The sequence below is a fragment of the Mixophyes fleayi genome, chromosome 5 (genome assembly GCF_038048845.1).
Source record: "Mixophyes fleayi isolate aMixFle1 chromosome 5, aMixFle1.hap1, whole genome shotgun sequence".
NCBI classification, from domain to species: Eukaryota; Metazoa; Chordata; class Amphibia; order Anura; family Limnodynastidae; genus Mixophyes; species Mixophyes fleayi.
Window position 1 is genome coordinate 170,548,486 of NC_134406.1, and position 21,578 is coordinate 170,570,063.

A 21,578-nucleotide genomic window follows, 5' to 3' on the forward strand; every position below is an offset into this window, starting at 1 on the left:
AACCATAACTTGGAAACCAGCAGTTTCACTAATCAATTTTGTAGCTATGGGTTCCTCACCAGGAATCATATTTCTCTTGCCACGGTGTTCATACTGTGTGTGTATGTATGGTGGTGATGTAGTCTTGTGAATATATACCATTTCTTCATGAGTAATAGTCATGATTTCAGGAACCAGTTTAGCTACGAAACACAAGCCCTTGGAACTCGGAGTCACCCAGGAATAAGCTTTCCTTCCACAAACAAAATACACATCGTCAGGGAGAACATAAGGAACAGTATGCCCATGAATTATATCACACAGAGTTTTGATAAAACTACCCATGCCTAGTGTCTCCATCTGCTCTAGACACGTGTCGGCATTAATCATATTTTCACATTTATCTGTAGAGACTTTTCCAATAGATACCTTCTTATGTTTGGTTATACGCCCTAACTTGTGACTTCCATCAGCATTCCTGTCTAGTAGTGACCTTGTGAGTCTCTCTCTAAAATGAGTGTTGCGAGCCATTGTCTGATCTGATAGGTCAGCCTCCCAATTCTCCAGGCGCTTTGCATGGGATATGTTTAGTCACAGCAAAGATCTGCCTATGGAGTATTGTCGAAGCGTCAGACTAGGGGACCTAGTGTTATTGTACCTCCCTTCTATGGGCCTCCCACCCCTTAATTCGAGTACTTCGGATATGTTTAAAGGGAATGGCACTAGTCCTATGTTATGCTGCCCTTGAGGCACGTGAGAGCACACCCAACACTCGGTTTGGTTTAGCACCTTACCCACCAGGGAGTGATAATCCTCCAAAGGATGCCCGCCTATATTCAGAGTACTGGGGGACTGGCATCGTTGGATGCATCTCTCTTCAACTAGGGAGTTGCAGAACTTGCAGATACAATACTCATCAGACAATAGCCCCTCACACTGCCTCCGAGTTCCTGAGCTAGCAGACCTTTTCATAACCCCTGGACCAAGTTTGATAATGGGCTGCTCAGGATATTCTATTAACTTTTCTTCGGCCTCTATTTCATCCGTATCACTCCCAGAACTCTCCTCCATCCTCCATTCTCCTTCACAAAAATAGAATGTCCTAGAAAAAATAAAAACAAGGAAAATCCTGGAACAAAAGAAAAACAAAAACCGCCACTCCATCGCTGGAAAGATAGTTCTGAGGCAACGTCTCTGGTTCAGGTGTCTCAACTGCAGGCTTTAGGTCTCCCGGAACAGGTTCACAAGTGACAGTTCTATGTCGTCGGTCTGAGTCTTGTCTTGCACTTTCTCCGGATTATGGACTCTCCTGCAGTGGGTGGAATGGACCCAAGTGTCTCTCTCTGCAACCTTCAGTGATGTAGTACTGGTCAGCAGCACTTGGTAGGGGCCTTCCCAACGGTTTGTTAAACAACCTGAACGTAAGAAATTGCGGATCATAACATAGTCTCCAGGTTCAACATCATGACAGTTCGTTTCTGGCATACCAGGTGACAGCATTTTTAGTTTTTGTTGTTGTTGTTTCAGCTGTCTACTCATTCTTATAAGATATTGTACAGTCACTTCATTATTACACTTTAAGTCGTCTTGTGGACTCACGATCAAATGAGGTTGTCGTCCGAACAGTATCTCAAAGGGGGACAGATTAAGAGGAGGTCTAGGAGTGGTTCGAATGCTGTGGAGGACCAACGGCAAAGCCTCAGGCCATGCCAACCCAGTTTCAGCCATTATCTTACCTAGTTTGTTCTTGATAGTACCGTTTACTCTCTCCACCTTACCACTGGCTTGTGGTCGGTAAGGGGTGTGAAGTCTGCTACTGATTCCCATGAGTTTACACATATTTTGGAAGACATCACCAGTAAAATGGGTACCCCTATCACTTTCAATGATTCTAGGGATACCGAACCTACACACAAAGTCTTGTACGATTTTCTTTGCAGTGAACACAGCAGTACTAGTGGCTGCCGGATATGCTTCTACCCAACCGGAAAACACATCAATACACACTAACACATACTTTAGATTCCTGCACGGTGGTAATTGGATATAGTCAATTTGTATTACCTGGAAAGGTCCGTCTGTAGGAGGGATGTGGGATGGCTCAGTTGGAATAGTTTTCCCAACATTTTTCCTCAAACAAGTAAGACATGACATTGCTTTCTTACCAGCTTGAGAGGAAAATCCGGGAGCACACCAGTATGCTCTCACCAGTTTGCACATACCTTCTTTACCCAGGTGAATCAGGCCATGTGCTGCTTCAGCCAGGCTTGGATAGTATGTTCGGGGAGCTACAGGCTTACCTTGTCCATCCCTCCAGAGTCCTGAGGACTCTTGACCACATCCCTTCGCCTTCCAGACCGCCTTCTCCTGCAGGGAACACAAATCTTGCATTTCAATTAATTTCTGCGTGTCTAATGTCTGAAAAACCATCATAGTCTCGGTCGATACAGTCATAGGTTGCCCTGCTGCCCATTTAGCAGCTTCGTCTGCCCTGTTGTTGCCCAATGACACTGGGTCTTCTTCAAAGGTATGGGCTTTGCACTTTATGACGGCTACTGTTCTGGGTAACTGTATCGCTGTCAGAAGTCCTTTTATGTGTTGTGAGTGTGCCACTGGTGTACCTGCTGCTGTCGTAAAGTTTCTAAGACGCCAAAGGGCCCCAAAATCGTGCACTACCCCGAAGGCGTACCTAGAGTCAGTATATATATTGGCTGATTTACCCTCTGCCAGTTCACACGCTCTCTTTAGTGCTACTAGTTCCGCCACCTGGGCTGAGTGAGGTGGACCAAGGGGTTCAGCTTCTACCACATCCTGATTGTCTACAACAGCGTAACCAGTACATAGCTCTCCTGTCTCTGTCTGTCTATGGCAACTTCCGTCTGTATAAAATGTAAAATCTACATTTTCTAAGGGGGTGTCACGTATGTCGGGCCTTGCAGTAAAGGTCTGATTCAGGTGTTCCATACAGTCATGCGTGTCAGTATTCTTGCCTAACTCATCATCAACCAGGGTCTCCTCACCTCCCACCCTTTGTGTCTCTTGAGACACATACGGAAGGTATGTAGCTGGATTTAGGGTGCTACATCGTTTGATGGTGATGTTTGAGGGTGCCATCAGGGCTAGTTCCCACTTTGTGAATCTAGCTGAAGAAACATGTCTGGTTTGGGCTGAATTTAACAGAGCTGATACAGCATGGGGTGTATAGATGGTTGAATTATGTCCTAATACTACATCCTCGCTCTTACTTACTAGAAGGGCCGTTGCTGCTACACTTCTGAGACATGTTGGGAGTGACCTTGCCACATTGTCTAATTGTGCACTGTAGTATGCTACCGGTCTACTAGCGTCACCATGTTTCTGTGCGAGGGCACCTGCTGCACAGCCATCAGCTTCTGTACAAAATAGCTCAAAAGGCTTTTCATAATCAGGTATTCCCAATGCAGGTGCTCTTGTCAGACTATCTTTAAGGTTAAAGAACGCTTGCTCTGACTCTTCTGTGTGTACAACATGCTCTGGTTTTGAGGAAGAGACTAGCTCCTGCAATGGTAATGCCAGAATAGAAAAACCTGGGATCCAGGACCTACAGTATCCACACATCCCCAAGAAAGTACGAATCTGCTTCTGGCTCTGCGGCAGGGTCATGTGTTGTATGGCCTCAATTCTGTCGGTTGTCAGGTGTCTTAGCCCCTTAGTGAGGCAGTGTCCTAAGTATTTGACCTTAGTCTGACATGGCTGTAATTTATCCTTTGCCACCTTGTGCCCTGTTTGTGAAAGATGAAGCAACAACAATTTAGTATCATGCAAACATGACATAAAAGAATCAGAGCACAACAACAAATCGTCCACATATTGAATTAGAACGGACCCATTGTGGGGTTGAAAGGATTGCAAACAGTCATGTAAGGCTTGGGAGAAAATACTGGGGCTGTCAATGAACCCCTGGGGTAGTCTGGTCCATGTGTATTGCACTCCCCTGTAGGAGAATGCAAAAAGGTATTGGCAGTCAGGGTGAAGAGGGACTGAGAAGAAAGCAGAACATAGATCAATGACAGTAAAATGACTGGCAGACGGTGGAATCTGCATGAGGATGACAGCTGGATTTGGCACTACGGGGAATTGGCTCTCAACAACTTTGTTAATTCCCCTTAAGTCCTGGACTAATCTATAGCCCCTCCCCCCCACTCTTCTTCACAGGGAAAATGGGACTATTTGCTGTACTGGCTGTACGAATTAAAATCCCTTGTTGTAACAGCCTCTCAATAACAGGATATACCCCTAGTTCCACCTCCGGTTTTAATGGATACTGTGGGATTTTTGGAGCTATCCTACCACTTTTTAGATTGACCATGACAGGGGCTACGTTTGCCATCAGTCCAGTGTCCTGTCCATCTCTGGTCCATAGGGAACCTGGTATTTCCAGCAACATCCCCTTTACTTGAGATGGACTTTGTTCTATAACAGGAGAGTGTAACATTAACCTTTGAGGGGTGTCCAATATGTCCTGTACCTCATGTGCAACCTTCTCGGGTATATCTAGGAACACACCATCTAAAGTACAGTATATGACACATCCCATTTTACATAACAAGTCTCTCCCTAGCAAGTTAGTAGGAGCCGCTGCAGCCAAGAGAAACGAATGCTTAGTATTGCGAGGCCCGATAGTAACTTCGGCGGGTTTAGTTAGAGGATAATGTAACACTTTTCCCGTCACCCCCATAGCTGGAATAGTTTTGCTGGTCACCTGTAGGTTGAAAGGAGAGGTTATCACAGATCGGGCCGCCCCTGTATCTACAAGAAAAGTTTGTTTCCTACCAGCTATGTCAACTATCATTGTTGGTTCTTCACTCTGACTCTCAGTTAACCTCACTGGCTGTAGACTACAGGTATGACCTGACCCCTACCGCTGACTATTGATTTCCCGCGCAGCACTTGCTGCCGTAATATGCACGGGTAGATGTGAGTCTTCTAGTCTATGTGAATCCCTCCTTGGAGGATATCTATGTGACCCACCTCTCTGTGTATTGAGTCTTTCCTTTTTACACTCTCTAGCGTAATGTCCTTCCTAGTTACAGTTAAAACACCTGATCACTTTAGGTTTCCGGTTATATGGGTTGTATGCTGGTGGTCGTGTATGCACCTTTTCTAGAGCCTGTATACTTACCATCATTAACCTATCACTTTTCTCCTCCCTTTTTCTAAAAAGGTTTTTGTCATGCTCCACAGCAGACTCCTTAAGAGAGTCTACCGTGACGCCTCTCCAATTAGGTAATGTGGTTTGTACTCTCGTCTTTAAATTTTCTCTAAGGCCATCCATCAGTACTCCTACAGCTACCTCTCTGTGATGTGGGTCCTCACTTATGTTGGATATCCCAGTAAATCGTGCGATCGCTGTTATAGCTCTAGCAAAGTAATCTGAGGCAGTTTCACTATCCTTTTGTTTAATGGTGAAAATCTTACTCCAATTTACTACTACTGGAAAACAGATGGCTAAGTGTTTGACAATTTGTTCTATATTCCGTTGGTTAATCTCATCAGTCAAGGTTTCATCTTCCTCCAACAAACAATCTTCAATAAATTTTTGTATGTTAGTATTGGGAGGAAGACACGCCCTCAACACTACCCGCCAATCCTTACTGGTTGGTTCGTGAGCATTTCCTAAATCTTTAACAAATTTCTGACATTTAGCTAACTCTTTTCTAGGATCTGGGAATTCAGTCATAATGGAACGTAATTCTGATCTAGTCCAGGGACAATGCATTGTAACATTTCTTAAAGGAACTACACCATCCTTATCCGGTTTCCCATTGGGAACTGATATTGTGCGGACCGGGAACGCACCCTCTGGTACACTGACTTCAGGAGACACTACAGAATTTACTGGTCCTAGATTTAGAACGCTTTCACTCCTAGTGATCACGCTACTCTCACCTATCTCAGCCATTTTCTCATACTTGCGCTGAGCCTCTAGTACACTAACGGCATGGGCAATGGCCGAAATCACAGTGGGTTCATCTTCACTTTCAGATACACTTGATTTAAACTGGTTTAAAACAGGATACAACTTAGCAATTTTTCTATTTTCAGTTTTAACAACGGCTGTACTTACCCCTCCCGCCACATAAGGTGGCGGGGGCGCGCTTGCGCTGAGTTCGCCACGCTTCGCAACGGTTACATCCACCTTGCGCGCGCTTTTCGTCACGCCTACTTCCGGTTTGCATTCGCTGCTCTGCCACGTGTTACTTTCCATTTGCCACAATTTTAAACAATCATTATGTTTATTCCTCACTTTCGTTGAGGTAATCAACCATACTTTATCTTTTACAGTATTTAGTACCTCTGTATTAAAACTTCCTATTGTTGGGAAAGGCCTATCACAATCTTTGGTCATCTTGACCCACGTGTCACAATACACAGTTGCGTATGCACCATATTTCTTACACATGAGAAACTTCGCTGAACCAATAGGGCCTTCCTTAGGCAGTACACTGACCTTCTCTAGCGTATGCTTAGCACCCATGTTGAACAATATACCTTCTACCCGGAACACAGACACACCGCAATGCTCTGTTCCTTCCGGCCAAATGTGAAACACAGACACACCACAATGCTCTGTTCTTTCCACCTAATAATTTCAACTCTGTTGCTATACTCACCGCTAGAGATCTATAATACTCGGTGAACGTATTTCCTTTAGCCGCGTTCACTCGCTTTTCTCGCCCCTGGCGAGGATCCCTAATACAGAAATATCACTGTGGGCCCCAAGGGCTATCAGCTCCTCGATACCCTGGCTCAACCACAAAAATCTGCTGAGTTTATTATCGCTGGGAGCGCAAGTTAATACAATCAACCTGCCTTTCCAGTATAATTCCTCCTAGCTGCTTCACCAATTCGCACTAACGGTGCGATCGGATCGCACTGCCTACCAATACTAATTATTAGCAAACCTTGCGATCTATTGGTAGCGCTTTGCGAAAACCCGGTTTTCGCATTCGGTATACCTGCCCTGTATACCGTCCTTCAGTTGGGCAATCCGCCTCGTCAGACAGCAACTGAGCACAATCCACAACAAAACAGTGTATCTACGTTACAACATCACACACTATACACCTTTTCTGCGCAGAAAATCAAAAGTTCCCAACAACAGTAATAATACCTCAGAGGCTTTCACAAGTAATTATACTATACACGTACAATAACTATCAAAACGATTGTTTAACCACGTGGCAAGTCTACCGGAAGTTCGCGTACGCACAGCAGGAAATACACATACGCTAAGCAATGCAATACAGTTAAAACGCACAATGACAGAAAAAAAGAAACAGTTTTCTCTTTTGTCCCTAGGTTCTAGTTAGCGTGCCCTAGATAATGCAAAACGGGCATTCGGTTTCACAACACAGAGTAAGATTCAGGTTTTGAACACCATGCGTTCTTACCCGTTTATGACGCGTCTCCACCCTTTGTTGAGGAACCGAAATCCGTTGGTCTTGCGTATCATCGGCAACGAAACCTCCAAAGCTCACGAGCCCCCAAATTGTTATGTGCGTATTATCGCTAACCAATAACGATTGTTGAACCTCGATTTGTGTTTCCAAAGCACAAAGATTTATTCGCAATAAGTGGAAAATTATGCTCAAGCGAAGTAATAGTAAATACAGCCGTTACTTATCGCAGGCGCTCTGGATCCAGTGCAGTCATTCAATCCTGAAGTCTGGGGACAAGATGTCTGCACTCTGGATCACAAGCTGCTGCTTATATACACAATCAAATACAGTAATACAATGAAGATGGTATAGCTTGCATCTATTGGTCCGGGTCTCAGGAATGTCCAAGGGGTCGTCAATCATTGGCTGGTTCATCCTAAGGAATCCAAAGGAGGGGGTCATCTCTGCAGGGGGTATGCTCTGCTCTTCCCGCCCGGATTCCTTAATCTTAAGTAGTTCATAATTCCCTATCATTCATAACTTGCGTATGCACTCTGCGATTCCCTCGCAGAGTGAACCAAACAGTAGGATATGTAATAAGGTTCATTATGATACCACTCATGATGTTATTCCTTTAACCCATTCCGTGTATTTCACTAATATGCATGTAACTCTGATATAACATATAAATACTACTATATTTCGACATAACTGACTATGTGTTGCAATTACCATTAATGTGTACTATTTTATAAGTATGCGTGTTTGTGCGAATGTATGGTAAAAGACCGATTACTGTTGCTGCCACGTGTAGTGGATGCGTACGCCCTTTCACGCCGTAGCGTGCCCTTGTACGTCATAGCGTACCGTACGCATCTTTTCAGACAAAGACAACCAAGTTTGCTAGACTTTAATTGAAATGACTTTATCCAATTTGCTGACTTCGACAGTTGTTAGGAGGTCACTGGGGCAGGTATGGTTGGGTGGAGATTTACTGACAGATAAAGTTTTCTGCCCCGGTGTTTGTTGAAGCCTCCCAATGTATTACATATATGTGTTGTAAAATGTATATTACACCATACCCAAAAGAAAATCTCCCCCTCCCTCAAATCTTGTTTGGATGCAGATGTGGCATACAACTGGGAGTTGTGAAAGTTGGGAGAGAGGTTTAAAGCTAAAATTAGTACTTTTGTTCTTGAGCCCTATAACTACATCAGACCTTGAATAGAGTTTTTTCTAAGTGTTTGTTATCATTCTACTCAGGAGAACTAGCTGGTTAAAGTGTGGGGTAAGTGTTAGAGGTTGCACTAGCTAATGTAGAGAATCGGTGGGAAATGTTATGGTAAACAGTATTTTTTTTTGTTGTAATTGTTATATTTGTTATATTTGTCCTTATTTGCTACTTAAAAAAGTCTCACATGAGGAACAATGTCTTATTTGACAATCAACTTATTTGATGAATGAAAATCTATGACCAAATTATCCACACACAGGATGAACAATTTATGATTAATCATTCAACAATCAATTAGTTATGAATCAGATCATTCATTGATCAAAATACCAATGCTTTTTCTCTATGAGGATATCTTTAGAGCATTTATAGCGTTATATATTTACTATCACAAATTTGTATTAACAGCAACATGTTATAGCAGTGGTTAACTGCTATTTTTAACTTGTATTCTATATTGGGTCATATCATTAATTTCTTTAATTTTAATATTTTGCTAATAAAGGAATCTTTTAGATTAATAAAAAACTTTTATAAAAAAGATTTAAGGAACAGTAATAATTAAATTAAGCATTATATAGTGGAAGGTTTAATTCTGGAGTGCCCCATCATAGACATGTCTGGTATTTCTTTTTTTGTGTTGGTTTTGAGGATATTATTAACAGAAATGAATATTGTTTCAGGTTAAGCTTTGGTGACATTAGCTATACAGCATCTGTCTGAATAGCACTTTCCTTGTAAATAACAACCAATTGTGCTCTTTTTATAGCTTTTTGCTGAATTGGAAAATAAGGATGGGTGCCAGCTGTTCGAGCATGGATTTCGCACGCCTAACAAGCAAGAGACCCATACACTTGAAGCTATGAAACTGGTGGAGTTTCGGTTAAAGCAAACTCTTTCTAAACTAATCACTCATCTGTTTGGTGAAGGTGTGTATGATTACTGAGACACTTTAAAGGCTTTCCCATACAAGTTATTATTAGCATTTTTTTATAGAGTGACAGCATACTCTGATCCACTTTACAGTTGGTAGCAAATGCAATAGTAAAATAAGACTGTGTTTTAACTGTTTTTAACAGGCAGGCAAAGAGGTAAAAGGCTCACAAGTGTAAAATCTATAGGAAAATAGAAGCTTGACACACAAGAGCAAATGCACAGATTGCAACAGATACCGCCATATTGTAATAGGAAATAAGTGCTTAATGGGGATATATGATTAAACCACACAGCAAGCTTGGTTTATCAGTTAGTAAGTTGTTAGTAGGAAGATAAATGTAAAGGTGGGTACACACTACAGTAATTTAATGCAATTATCATGCAGTTCACACGATAATCGACCTTTTGGTCAGATATTGCATTAGTGTATACTCTCTCATGTTCATGTTTCATCACACCAAAGCACATATCATTTCATTTTGTTTTCTAAAGTTCCTAAAAATCACGATCAACTATGGAACCCTGATAGGCAAATGTGGAAGTGTGTAGACAGAGCTCTATAGAGTGTGAAGAGTCATGATCTTTTCAGCAGATTTTTATTAGAGATGAAGAGCACAGATCTGAAGGGAAATTGTGTATAGTGTCTACACATATATTTACATGCTCATCTAGACTTTGTCATTGGTAAAATCGTTAGAGAATGACATTTGTAGTATTTTTCTGTAGAGTGTACCCAGCTTAAGTATTGACTGAACTGTGTAGAGGGTTAGTAATCAGACTGAATAGCCTAGGGGGGTTAAGAGGTTTGGCAATTTAATAAGCTTGCTTAAAGAGGTGAATTTTTAAGAAACACTTGAGGACTTGGAGGCTAGCCTTTATGAGGGAGGGGAGTCTACAAAGTCTTGTATTTTGCAATGGGAACAAGTAATCAGTGTGGAAAAGAGACACAGTTGGTCAGAGTAGAAGGGTAAAATTGGGAGATATATTGGGGAGACATGCATTTTGGTGAAGTTTTATTAATGGACATGTAAGTTTGTAGAAATATTTTATATTTTAGATCTAAGGCTCTCACCTTATTTCCTGTCCCTTAAAGTAGAAATCGCACATAAACCTTTTTTTTAAGCACCAACTCTTTAACATGACGCTGTTCTTCTGTAGCTCTATGTACAGTTTTCAAAATTGGTGTGTCCTAGACAGCATAGCTGCCACTGCACAAAAAAGAGTGTCCAACAAATGGAAATATTTGTTTTCTGCTGTAGCACAGGAGAGTATAACCTGATCTCTGTGAGAGACAGTCAGTTACAGTTACCAGTGTGATTTGTGATGAAGAAACACACCTCATTTTTAGAGGAGATTGCAGCTTAAACTTGACTTTCACCTCTTAACCTAACAGTCCAGTCCCCACCCTAAGTTTAAGATTTACTGAAAAAACAGATACTTAAATATTTTATCTAACACCAAGCTGTCCTTTGTGTTCAGAGGTTCATCATGATGCCAGTTAAGAGTAAGTTACATCACTGTATTTGAAGTTTTCATACTTAGAAAGGAGAGGTTCTGTCACCTTGCATGGCCAAAGAAGTGAACTACACATGTTCATAAAGTGTGCATCAGTATTGATTAGCTGGCTCTGAACAGTCTACCAATTATTTCAGACCACTTCGCCACCCTGCTAAAATTACCCCAGTCATCTTAAGTGCCTGTTTGAACTTTTGAAAGGATTAAGAACCTATGTGTTGGCTCTGTAAAAAGAGCACTGGCTGGCAGTCCATAGTGTTACTGTTATTGTGTTTGTGTGTGGTGCCAATAAGATCTAGGAAAATTCCTTACAGGCAGATCAGTGTAGGCTGAGGCAATGTTACCTTCTGTGATGACATGATGAGTAGCAGGTGGATAACTTGAAAGATAGAGTGTGATTCTGGTCTTGTGGGACATGTTCTGTTTGCAGTTTGTGAACTGAAAGATCTGTGTACATCTTGGAACACCTCAGTAAATATTCCCTCTTTTCGCAAAGAGCTATTGTGTGTCCGTTTTGTCCTAATGGCCACAACCAAATCACAGGCCACCTTGTGTTAATTGATGTCAGTGGTGGGAATAGGACAAATGAATGTGTAACAGAAACTAGGCACATTGCCCAGTGTGTCCGTCTACCTAACCTCAGCTCCAGCTAGTGCCGATCAGCATAGAGCAACCTTGGGAGAATGACAACTGGATCACTACCCCACCATCGGAGGCCTTTGAAGAATATGCTGCACCTTCTGAGCCATATGATGACAAAGAACAGGCCACCAGGCTAGAAGACTTGCCCTGTTTCTCCTAGGAAGGCTTTTGCAATTCCAGTTTACAACCGATGCAGAGAAAAGAGGATTGGGCTAGATGGTCACAGAAGGGGTAACCTTGAAAAAGGCTGCTACCTTATGCTGGCTAGGAACATCCTGTAGCTGGAGATCCCATGGGAAAGGCCAAATAAGCCAGACTAGGCCTTCTTTCTGTGGCTCCCTTAAGTTTGAGGCTAACTTTGAGCACTGTATAGCCAATTTGTTCTTGTAAGCCACTTTGTTGCTTTAAGCAACTTTGTTCCTTGGGCCCTTTGAGTCTAACTGTGAGGCCCATGCACTTACTCCTTGTTGGGCCGAGTACCCAAATAAAAAAAAAGCAAGTTACTTTAAAGTCAGACCGATGCATTAAGACTGTTGCACAGGACCTGTAATGTTTTAGGATGATTATGCCACAAACCAATCATCAGGATGTTCATATAACCAGTTCTATCTCTAAGCTCTAGTTCTAAAAAATTTATTGTTTTGGAAATATACAATACATCAATCAGCCATAACATTTACACCACTGGCAAGTGAAGTGAGTAACATTGATTATCTTATTACAATGACAACTATCAAGGGGTGGGATACATTAATCACTTTGTCTATTGGAAGCAGAAAAAATGGGCAAGCTTAAGAATCTGAGTGACTTTGATAAGTGTTAAATTTGATGGCTAGACGACTGGGTCTACAAAAAGGCAAGACTTGTGGGGTGTCCCTGGTAAGCAGTGGTTAGTACCTACTAAAAGTGGTCCAAGGAAGGACAACCAGTGAACCAGCGACAGGGTCATGGGTGTCCAAGGCTCATTGATGCGTGTGGGAAGCGAAGGCTAGCCTGTCTGGTCTAAACCTATAGAAGAGCTACTGTAGTACAAATTGCTGAAAAAGTTAATGCTGGCTATCATTGAAAGGTGGCAGAACACACAGTGCATCATAGTTTGCTGCGTATTGTGCTGCGTAGCCGCAGACCGGTAAAAGTGCCCATAAAGACCCCTTGTCCACCACCGAAAGCGCCAACAATGCGCACTTGAGCATCAGAACTGGACCATGGAGCAATAGAAGAAGGTGGCCTGGTCTGATGAATCACATTTTATTTTACATCATGTGGATGGGGTGTGCTGGAAAAAAAAGTCCAAGCCAAGGAGAACCCACCTCGCAAATTGCAGGACTTAAAGGATCTGCTGCCAACGTCTTGGTGCCAGAGATACCACAGGACACTTTCAGAAGTCTTGTGGAATCCATGCCTCCACAGATCAAAGCTGCTTTGGCGGCACAAGGAGGCCCTACACAATATTGGGAGATGGTAGTAATGTTGTGTCTGATCAATGTATATCTTACATTTTGCGGTTTTTTTCAACTGTTATACTTGTATAAATCTCTATGTTATGTATTTATGAAGATGGTCTATTCTGTAATATCAAGCTCTAAAAACATGAATAATCTCAGTAGTTAACAGATATTCCCATTTAGAAAGAATTATGTACTCCCTGTTATCTTTATTTTTTTGTCTCCTATTCATCCTTGCCCAGTGGTGGTAAAAATCTAACATTTGAAATACAGTTTGAATTCATTAAAATGCTTTTCAGATTACAGTGGACTAAGGAATAATCAGTGAAAAAAAAAAGTTTGTGCTTTTTGTTTTCCTTGGAATTTGATGGTGGATAAAGGCCTGTTTACAATGTATTTTTGTACTTTTCCTCAGGATTGAAAATTAGATGGGTAGACTGCTACTTCCCCTTTACTCACCCTTCATTTGAGATGGAGATTGAGTTTCAAGGAGAATGGATGGAAGTCCTGGGATGTGGTGTCATGGAACAGCAGCTGGTGAATTCAGGTAAGAAAAAGATTGCTTATTACATCATGTAAATATGTACTTTAAAATTGTGTGAGAGTATTTCAGACATCCCTTTATATATTGTTCTTAAAAATAAAGTAGAAGATAAAGATGTAAGCAGTCATGATTTATAAGAAAAAATGTTTGTTGTGATTTAAATACCCTTGATTTTATTATAACTTCTGTACACAAAAGAACAACTTCAGTCATAGTAATGTTTTTATAGTGAACCCTTCACCACCCATCATAGCGGTTTTGGTCCTGGACATTTGCAGCTACACAATCTGCGGCTACTGTCACAAAATTGTGTCAAAAGCATTGATATTGAAAATTCTCCTAACAGGTCATTACCAATATATAGAGTAAGATTGGTGCAGGGAGAGTGTGTGAGTATCTCCTGAATGGGATAGCTATCTTTGGAGGGTTTACAATAAACATATTGGACATACATTGTCTGTGCCAAGTACAACCCTGAGGAAATTGAGCACCACAATGGAGGACCTGGTTTGAAGAGTATGGGGCAGAAGAGCATTCTGTCGATCTGCTTTCCATGAGTCACCCTGTTGCTCACATTTGCTTAACTAGTACCATTTAAAAATCCTGTACACACTGAAAAGGTGACACAGAATGGCACTGTGTATGACAGATTCAATAGAATAGAACTGTGCCCTCCGCCTTCATATTTTTTCCGATATGTAGACAACAGGTTTTCTAGGAGTTCCCCTTAGCTAAGAATAAGAAAGTCAAAAGGGAATATGTTTGCAAGGAACAAGGAGTGCAGACTGTATTTGAAAAATAACATTTCCATTTAAGTGTCCTTTAAAAGGGTTATCTAATTTTGAAGAGCTTTGAACAGCCTGGAATGCACTAATGTTCCCTGCTGAGAAAATAAGCAGTTTTTGACACTGTCCTGCTCTCCATCTTCGGGTAAAATGGGAGTTGGCGGTCTTGCTCACCAGCAGTCCCCCCTTATTTTCTGTATGAGAGGGTAGGGGTGGATTTTTTACTAAGAAGAAGTTGTCCTAAAGGTGACAACCCCTTAAAAGTAAATTCAAGTAAGTATATTTGTACAACTCCTCATTGTTGCACTTAATGAGCAAGTTGGTGTTAAATATTGTAAAGTGGACATGTATGTGTCTTTGTTTTCTTATAAAAGTTATTGATATATGTGAAACATGAACACACAGGCTTTGAAATTATAATATTTGAGCTGAGTTATAACATCAATGTCATGATTTGCATTAAGTGTGGGTATAACTAAAGGTACAGGTGTTTCGTAGGCACAGATTTACACTTTAATATATGCAAATATTTAAATTAAATATAAATTGTGGGCTTTAAATTACCTTTTACAATTATGGTGCATACATATGCATTGATGACTCTTTTCTGTTCCAGACGGAATAAACTGTCAAACAGATGGTGCTTAGAAATGATTTGTATCTCTGATGCCATACTTGTAAATACAGTATGCATTGAATCCTATTTTGTGACCTTACTAAAATTGTAATATGTTTGTACTTTGTACAGTCTTCGGTCCATACCCCACTATTTATTACAATTTCCTATTTGCTAGGCTGGTTTTGTAGCTTGGGAGTCTATTTAAAGCAGTCACTACTTTCTGTTTTAGCCCTTTGTCACTTCCCTTCCATTCAGTTGAATTTTTTCTTAATTATTTCTAAATGATGCTGGTTTCAGCTTGTATCTTGGTACAGGAAGAGCCCATTGTTTTTTTTTTCAACTGTCATACTTGTAAAGTTTGAATTATTTAATACATGTGTATGTTTGTGCTATACTCCAAGCTGGGTAGATTTTGTTTGCTTAGAATTTGTTAAGTCCTCCTCTCAACTGTGTCAGGAGGATGAACATATGGCATGTGGAGACAAGAAGAGAACAGAATTACAAGTAAAAAACATGAGCAACAACAAAAAAAAAACGAGTACAATGAACAGCATCCGGGGCCTATAGCCAAGGACCAGTATGAGCATCCTGTGATCAACATAGTAAAGTAGAGAAAAAAATATGATCAGTTAGTAGTAAAGCAAATAGTGCATAAGTCACGATGAGAGCTTCAACAAGGAGATGTATCTCAGACTCTGCGTCGGGAAGCCTTGGACTAGTCAGGAGCCGGGTGGTCTTGTGTTTGGATCCCGGAGAGATAGCTTGCAAAGGGGCTAGTTCTCTGTCAAGGTTCGCCTGAGAGTGTCACGAATCACTCTACGAGTTGAGTAATCAAAACCTGTTGTTAAGAGCTTCACCTATAGCAACCCCCTTTTCCATAGAACTAGATATGTTCGCTGGTACTCGGTTGTCCTCAGGACTTATTGTCGAGTGGTGATAACTCAACTTCAGTAGGTAGACACTACAGATAACTTGACAGTGGGATGCTGAGCAGAGATACTGTATCTATGGTAACTATAATGCATGATACGCCTGAACCAGATTAAGCAGAAACACTGAGTTAGCAACAGGATGCAGTACCAACCTCCAACAGTATAACAGATTGGCAGTGTGGAGTAGATGATGGTGTAGTACCAGATGTGGCCTGTGTGAGATGGAGCTAGTGAGAAGCACAGTGTCAGGGAAAATGCCGGAGCAAGATAGAGCAGTAAATTTGTACTGTCAAATACTGTTGACACAGGTGAGTCTGATGAAGCGGATAGCTGGCACCACGATCCTGCGGCTGGGAGGTGATCTCTCAGATGAAAAGGCAGAGTCCAAATCCAGGCAGCGGTCAGGGCCACGAGCAAACAAGCAAGGTCAGAATTCAGGCAGAGGTCAGGTTCACGAGCAAACAAGCAAGGTCAGTATCCAGGCAGAAGTCACAACAGGCATCAATCAGGAAAACTGGCAAACTATACACAGAAACAGGAGCACAGAGAAGCAAGCGTGTGAACGCTATAACCCGCAAAGGCAGTGAAGCTGACAGGTATTTAAACCAGTAGTAGCCAATCAGGGCAGGTGTCAGATTGAGCTGCAGGGGAGAGGAGTACAGGTGATCACACCCAGGCTGAGAACAACACTGCAACAGCCAAAAGGAAAACAGCAGTTAGCTGCTGTTCCTAACAGAGTGGCAGAGATTGTCGTTTTTTTCAAGAGCTTCATTGCATGCGCTCAGCGAAGCAATTTCAGACTTTAATTCGTTCACAGCTTTTGAAAGTTGTATGTTGAATGTGACCTTTATGCCTTCAAGAAGGTTTGTCATGACGGCCTGAGTTTGAGAATCAGTTTCGACAGCCGAAAAGAGAGGAGGTGGCATTTCCAGGATAACTGGTTGAAAACAGGTAGGTTAGGCGGGCCCGGTGGTAGTACGAGTTCCTAGAAGTGCCAGAGAGGCTGAGGGCAGGGATCCCGATAGATGGCAACCTTGCTCACCACATGTTATTTGCAGTAAAAAGAAGGAGCTCTATCGATGAGGCTGCCCGGAGGTAGTTCGGGTTCTGATGGCACCAAATCGATCCTATGGCTTCTGCCGTGGAGCAGGCCTCAAATGTGCTGAGATGGTTATAGGTGTCAGATCTTTGCTGGCGTTCACCCAGGATGTGCCCAGTGAATCAGGCACTCTATTTACCATAACTTGTCATTATAGTCCCAAAGGAAATAATAGTCTACTGAAAGGGAAGTTGTAACCTGAATTATTAGCTTAAATTCAAGAAGCTTTTTCTACTTTAACAAAAGTTACTCTGACTCGTATGTTGAGACTGTCTGAAATCATAGCCTAGTACAGAAGTGAAAATGTTACTTTGTTTATCATACTGCAATTTGAAGCTCTCGTTTCTTAGATTGTGTCTGAGAGGTATATTAGTCTGTCAGCCCCGGCCAGTAACATCTCTTTGTAAGCCTGAGACAATGATTTACACCCTGATTTCAACAGTCTTCCCTTAGAGGACAGGTGCGCTATTTTTAACATTTTGAATGTGAAAATCCATCACACAGATGAGGGCTGTAAACTATATGGATTCTGCATTAATATTTTTCAAATTAATTCTACATTGGCTTGATAGAGACAAGCTAACATCTTCCTATACATTAAAATGGTCATCAAGTGAAGTGTTGCTAACCTCTTACTATTTTGATATTGCGTGAAGACAAAACAGCAATGCAGCAAATTCCTGTTGGCAAACAGAACCTTTGGTGCAGCATTCACAAGAAAGCTACAATAGGATGAAGATCCTGTACGATGTGTGTCACCTTTGGATCAGGCCTTCCTTTTACATGACTGGATTATCAGATTGGTAGTAATTCATTCAAAGCAATTAGGGATTCGCTCCTTACCCATTTATTTTCTCTAATTTATAACTTTACAAGACTATCTATATCGTTATGTTTGTATTGTCGCTACCGATAAATATTGTCCAATGCGATTAACGTGGTTCCAATGCACAAAGAGATTTAATAGCAAAAGATAGCAGAATTACAGCAAACCATGATGATTCATAACAAGATACAACAAATTACGCATGCGCCCCTGTGCCCAGGTTCAGATTCAGTCTTGAAGTATGCAGTCAAAGAGAATTAATACTGGTCCAGGGGCTTGTTATATACAGTTTGAGTTAACATAAACCGTGTTCCAGTAGACTGTTGGTCATAGCTGAGTTCATTTGATCTCTCTACAAAGGAGGGGGCAGCTTACTCCAACTGTTGCATACGTGTTTTCCTGCGAAAAAACATTTTAAACTGACCCATAATCAAAGTGCTTTTGAGTATTAATCTCATACCATTCATAACTTGCAATCTCTAGGTGTGATCGCTAATCTATTGACATCGGATTTCAGCTGGTAAAATATAGATTGATATGAGAACAAACTCCACACATTTCTGAGGGCCTGAACCATAATTACCTTTGCTGTAGTGTTATCTATGTATAAATAGTCTCTAATACATTTACTAATAAATGATTGTGAATTGGAACATTAATAAATGTGTACTATTGGAAAAAAGAAAGAGAAAACAGGGCGCCTAATAGTGCAGTGTTTAAGAACACCTGGTCACCCCAACACCTAGTGACGTATGTGTACAGATGGATGTGGGCAAGAGGCACATATCAGATTCCCATAAGTTATATGAAGGTTTCTTCAATGGTTCCTTGTCACTTCAAATATGAGAGCAAATAATACCAACAATAGTGTAATATCATCAGATAAAGGTGAGGCTCCACACCCCACCACACACATCGTATGTTGAATATTTTGATATGCGCACTGAACCAAATGAGAAGCCTAATGTCCTGTCAAAGCTGCTAGATATATAACTAGGTGATCCAAAGTTGTTAAAAATGTTCTATCAAAAGAGGGGAGGAGGGTTGTATCAAGCGCTAAGGACAGTAGATAGGACAAATATTGTATGTAGACAGGCTATTAAAATAAACAAACTTTACTTATATTGCTCTGATAAAACAAACAAAATTGATCCAAAAGGAAGATACATAGTCATGTAAACATGATCAACAAAAATCAAGATATAACAACATAAATGGGATGCACCGAATGGCAGGGCACAGATGAAAGGTCTCCCAATTGATATTCTGTCTAAAGAATATATAATGTCCTGAATAAATAAAAAAATCCAAAGATGGATTGTCTTTCCTATTCCACCAAAATGAATCTGGGCTGGTATTTTCCGGAATTAAAGCAAAAATAAAAGTAAAAATAGTTCCAAACATAGACCAAAGCAAGAGTTCAGGGTTGTAGGCAAATAACGCCCAAGGTACTTGGGGTATGGTGGAGGCAAGGTGTCGGATCTCCGTTTGATGTGGTCCTGCGAGAAGACTAACCGACCCTTAGTGGCCACCGCCAGCTATGTAACTTGTGGTTTGATCGATCGTGGGCGTGAGTTCCACCACAGAACGCAGGCTACTTCCTGTTTTCTATATGCAAATGTCCCGACCGGTTATGTCACCGTTGTGACTTTATCAAGGAATGTATCCTATTCCTTCTTTTATATAATGGCAGTAAGCAATTGCAGTGAGTTTGATTGGTTACAGTTTTCATATTGGAAGTCTTATCTATATATTTGCCTGAGAGACTGCTGTGACCTCCGATCTTAACAAAGTGCAAAAATATCATGCAGAAAAACATTTGACACTTAACCAGAATAAATTGAAATACAATTTGCATAACTTATCTAACATGATTACGTGTTAATATGACTAATACGAAGTAATATATGCATATTACTTATGTTAACAGGCAAAAAGAATGAGATAGAAGGTAAGAATCCCTCAATAATAAACATGTACAGTGAGACAACAAATATAATATCGTCTACAATTCCCTATAATTTTGTTGAAAATGTGGATTACAAAAAAAAAACCTAGCCTGACATTCTGAACAGGTAAATATTATGAATGAATGTATATCTCCCATAATTCATGTAGCTTTATAGGTGAGGTCTTGCCTAGTTCTCAAAAAGGAAGGGGGAGTGTTGTGATAAGTAGATTTGAGGGGGGGGGGGATAAAAAAGGTTCTTCTCCTTATATATAACTGTATTAATAGCCTCCTATGGATGAGTACACTTCAGGTGGGCAATGGGCAGGCTGGGTAGTGAGGAATTCCCATATCTCTGGTTATCTACAGTACCGGATATTCTCCTGCTTTTTACGGGCAGGGTGCTAATCTGGCCCACCCCGTTTGGCTTCCAAGATCGGAAGGGTTTTGGCTAGTGGTCAGGTGGTTTGACCGTAGTCTCCAGAGGTGGGTCACCATCCTCCCACTCTGTTCCTATATGCAACCTAAGACCTCAAAATTGATGTTCAATCCATTGGAGGCCAATGTCTGCATTTCAAAAATATGTTTAATTTCTTCCTTCTTAATTTTCTTTTTAAAATCACCTCCTCTCCAGTCTCTTTGTACTAGTTTGATTGCCATAAAGGATGTAAAAATAGGATCTTGATTATGTTTTAATTTGTAGTGCTGTGAAACACTGTGTGTCTCTAGACCATTTTTGATGTCCCTTTTGTGTTCACTCAGACGTACTGATAATGGTCTAATCGTTCTGCCAATGTATTGTAGACGACAGGGACATTCAAGGAGGTAAATAGCATCCTTGGTGTCACATGTCATAAAATCCTTAATGTTGTATAGGGTCCCTGTTTTATTTGATTTGTACTGCTGAATAGGTTTGGTGCTCTCCTGTCTGTGGCTGCTGCATGTGATACACCTACCACAGGGAAAGAAACCTGTAGATTGTAGGTTAATTGGCTGCTATCAAAAATTGACCCTAGTCTCTCTGTCTGTGTGTATGTTAGGGAATTTAGACTGTAAGCTCCAATGGGGCAGGGACTGATGTGAATGAGTTCTCTGTACAGCGCTGCGGAATCAGTGGCGCTATATAAATAAATGGTGATGATGATGATTGTTATTTGAAAGTAAGTAAAGATTGTACCTGCTTGGTTGGAGCTATGTATCTTGTAACCAATTTGGTCTTTAAGTTCGGTGCTTTTCTGTAGACCATTTGTGGTTGTTAAGATAAAGTGTTCCTCTGGTCTGGGTCTTGTAATAAAATGTCCCAATATTTCTTGATAATACTCCTGACTTTAAATGCTGAATTATGGTCATCTGTAATGAAGTATGTATTCTCTGAACTTTTCTCTGATTATTGATTGTCGGATTCTTTGTATATTAGCAGATCTTCCCTTTTAAGATTAGTAGTATCCAAAAAGGCCTTCTCTACTATCTCTGGATTATATCTTTTTTCACTTTTTTTTTTTAAGTTGTTGGCCCTGGATGGCAAATGTGTCTAAATCGGAACAATTCCTCCTAATTCTCCTAAACTGACCGAATGGATAGCCATTGAGGGTGATGGTTGCTAGTTGCCAAAATAAAGCTGTTGACGTCAACTGGTTTATTGTATGTCTTTGT

At 41.0% G+C, this 21,578-nt stretch overlaps 1 protein-coding gene across 2 annotated transcripts in view; it reads left to right on the plus strand.

Annotated features, from left to right (window-relative positions):
• Window positions 1–21,578, plus strand: part of FARS2 (phenylalanyl-tRNA synthetase 2, mitochondrial) — a 347,780-nt gene that overhangs the window by 130,079 nt on the left and 196,123 nt on the right. For both annotated transcript variants that reach the window (XM_075213015.1, XM_075213017.1), the window contains 2 exons: window positions 9,404–9,563; window positions 13,588–13,719. In XM_075213015.1, the coding sequence (XP_075069116.1) occupies window positions 9,404–9,563; window positions 13,588–13,719 (292 nt within the window). The remainder of the gene's footprint in view (window positions 1–9,403; window positions 9,564–13,587; window positions 13,720–21,578) is intronic.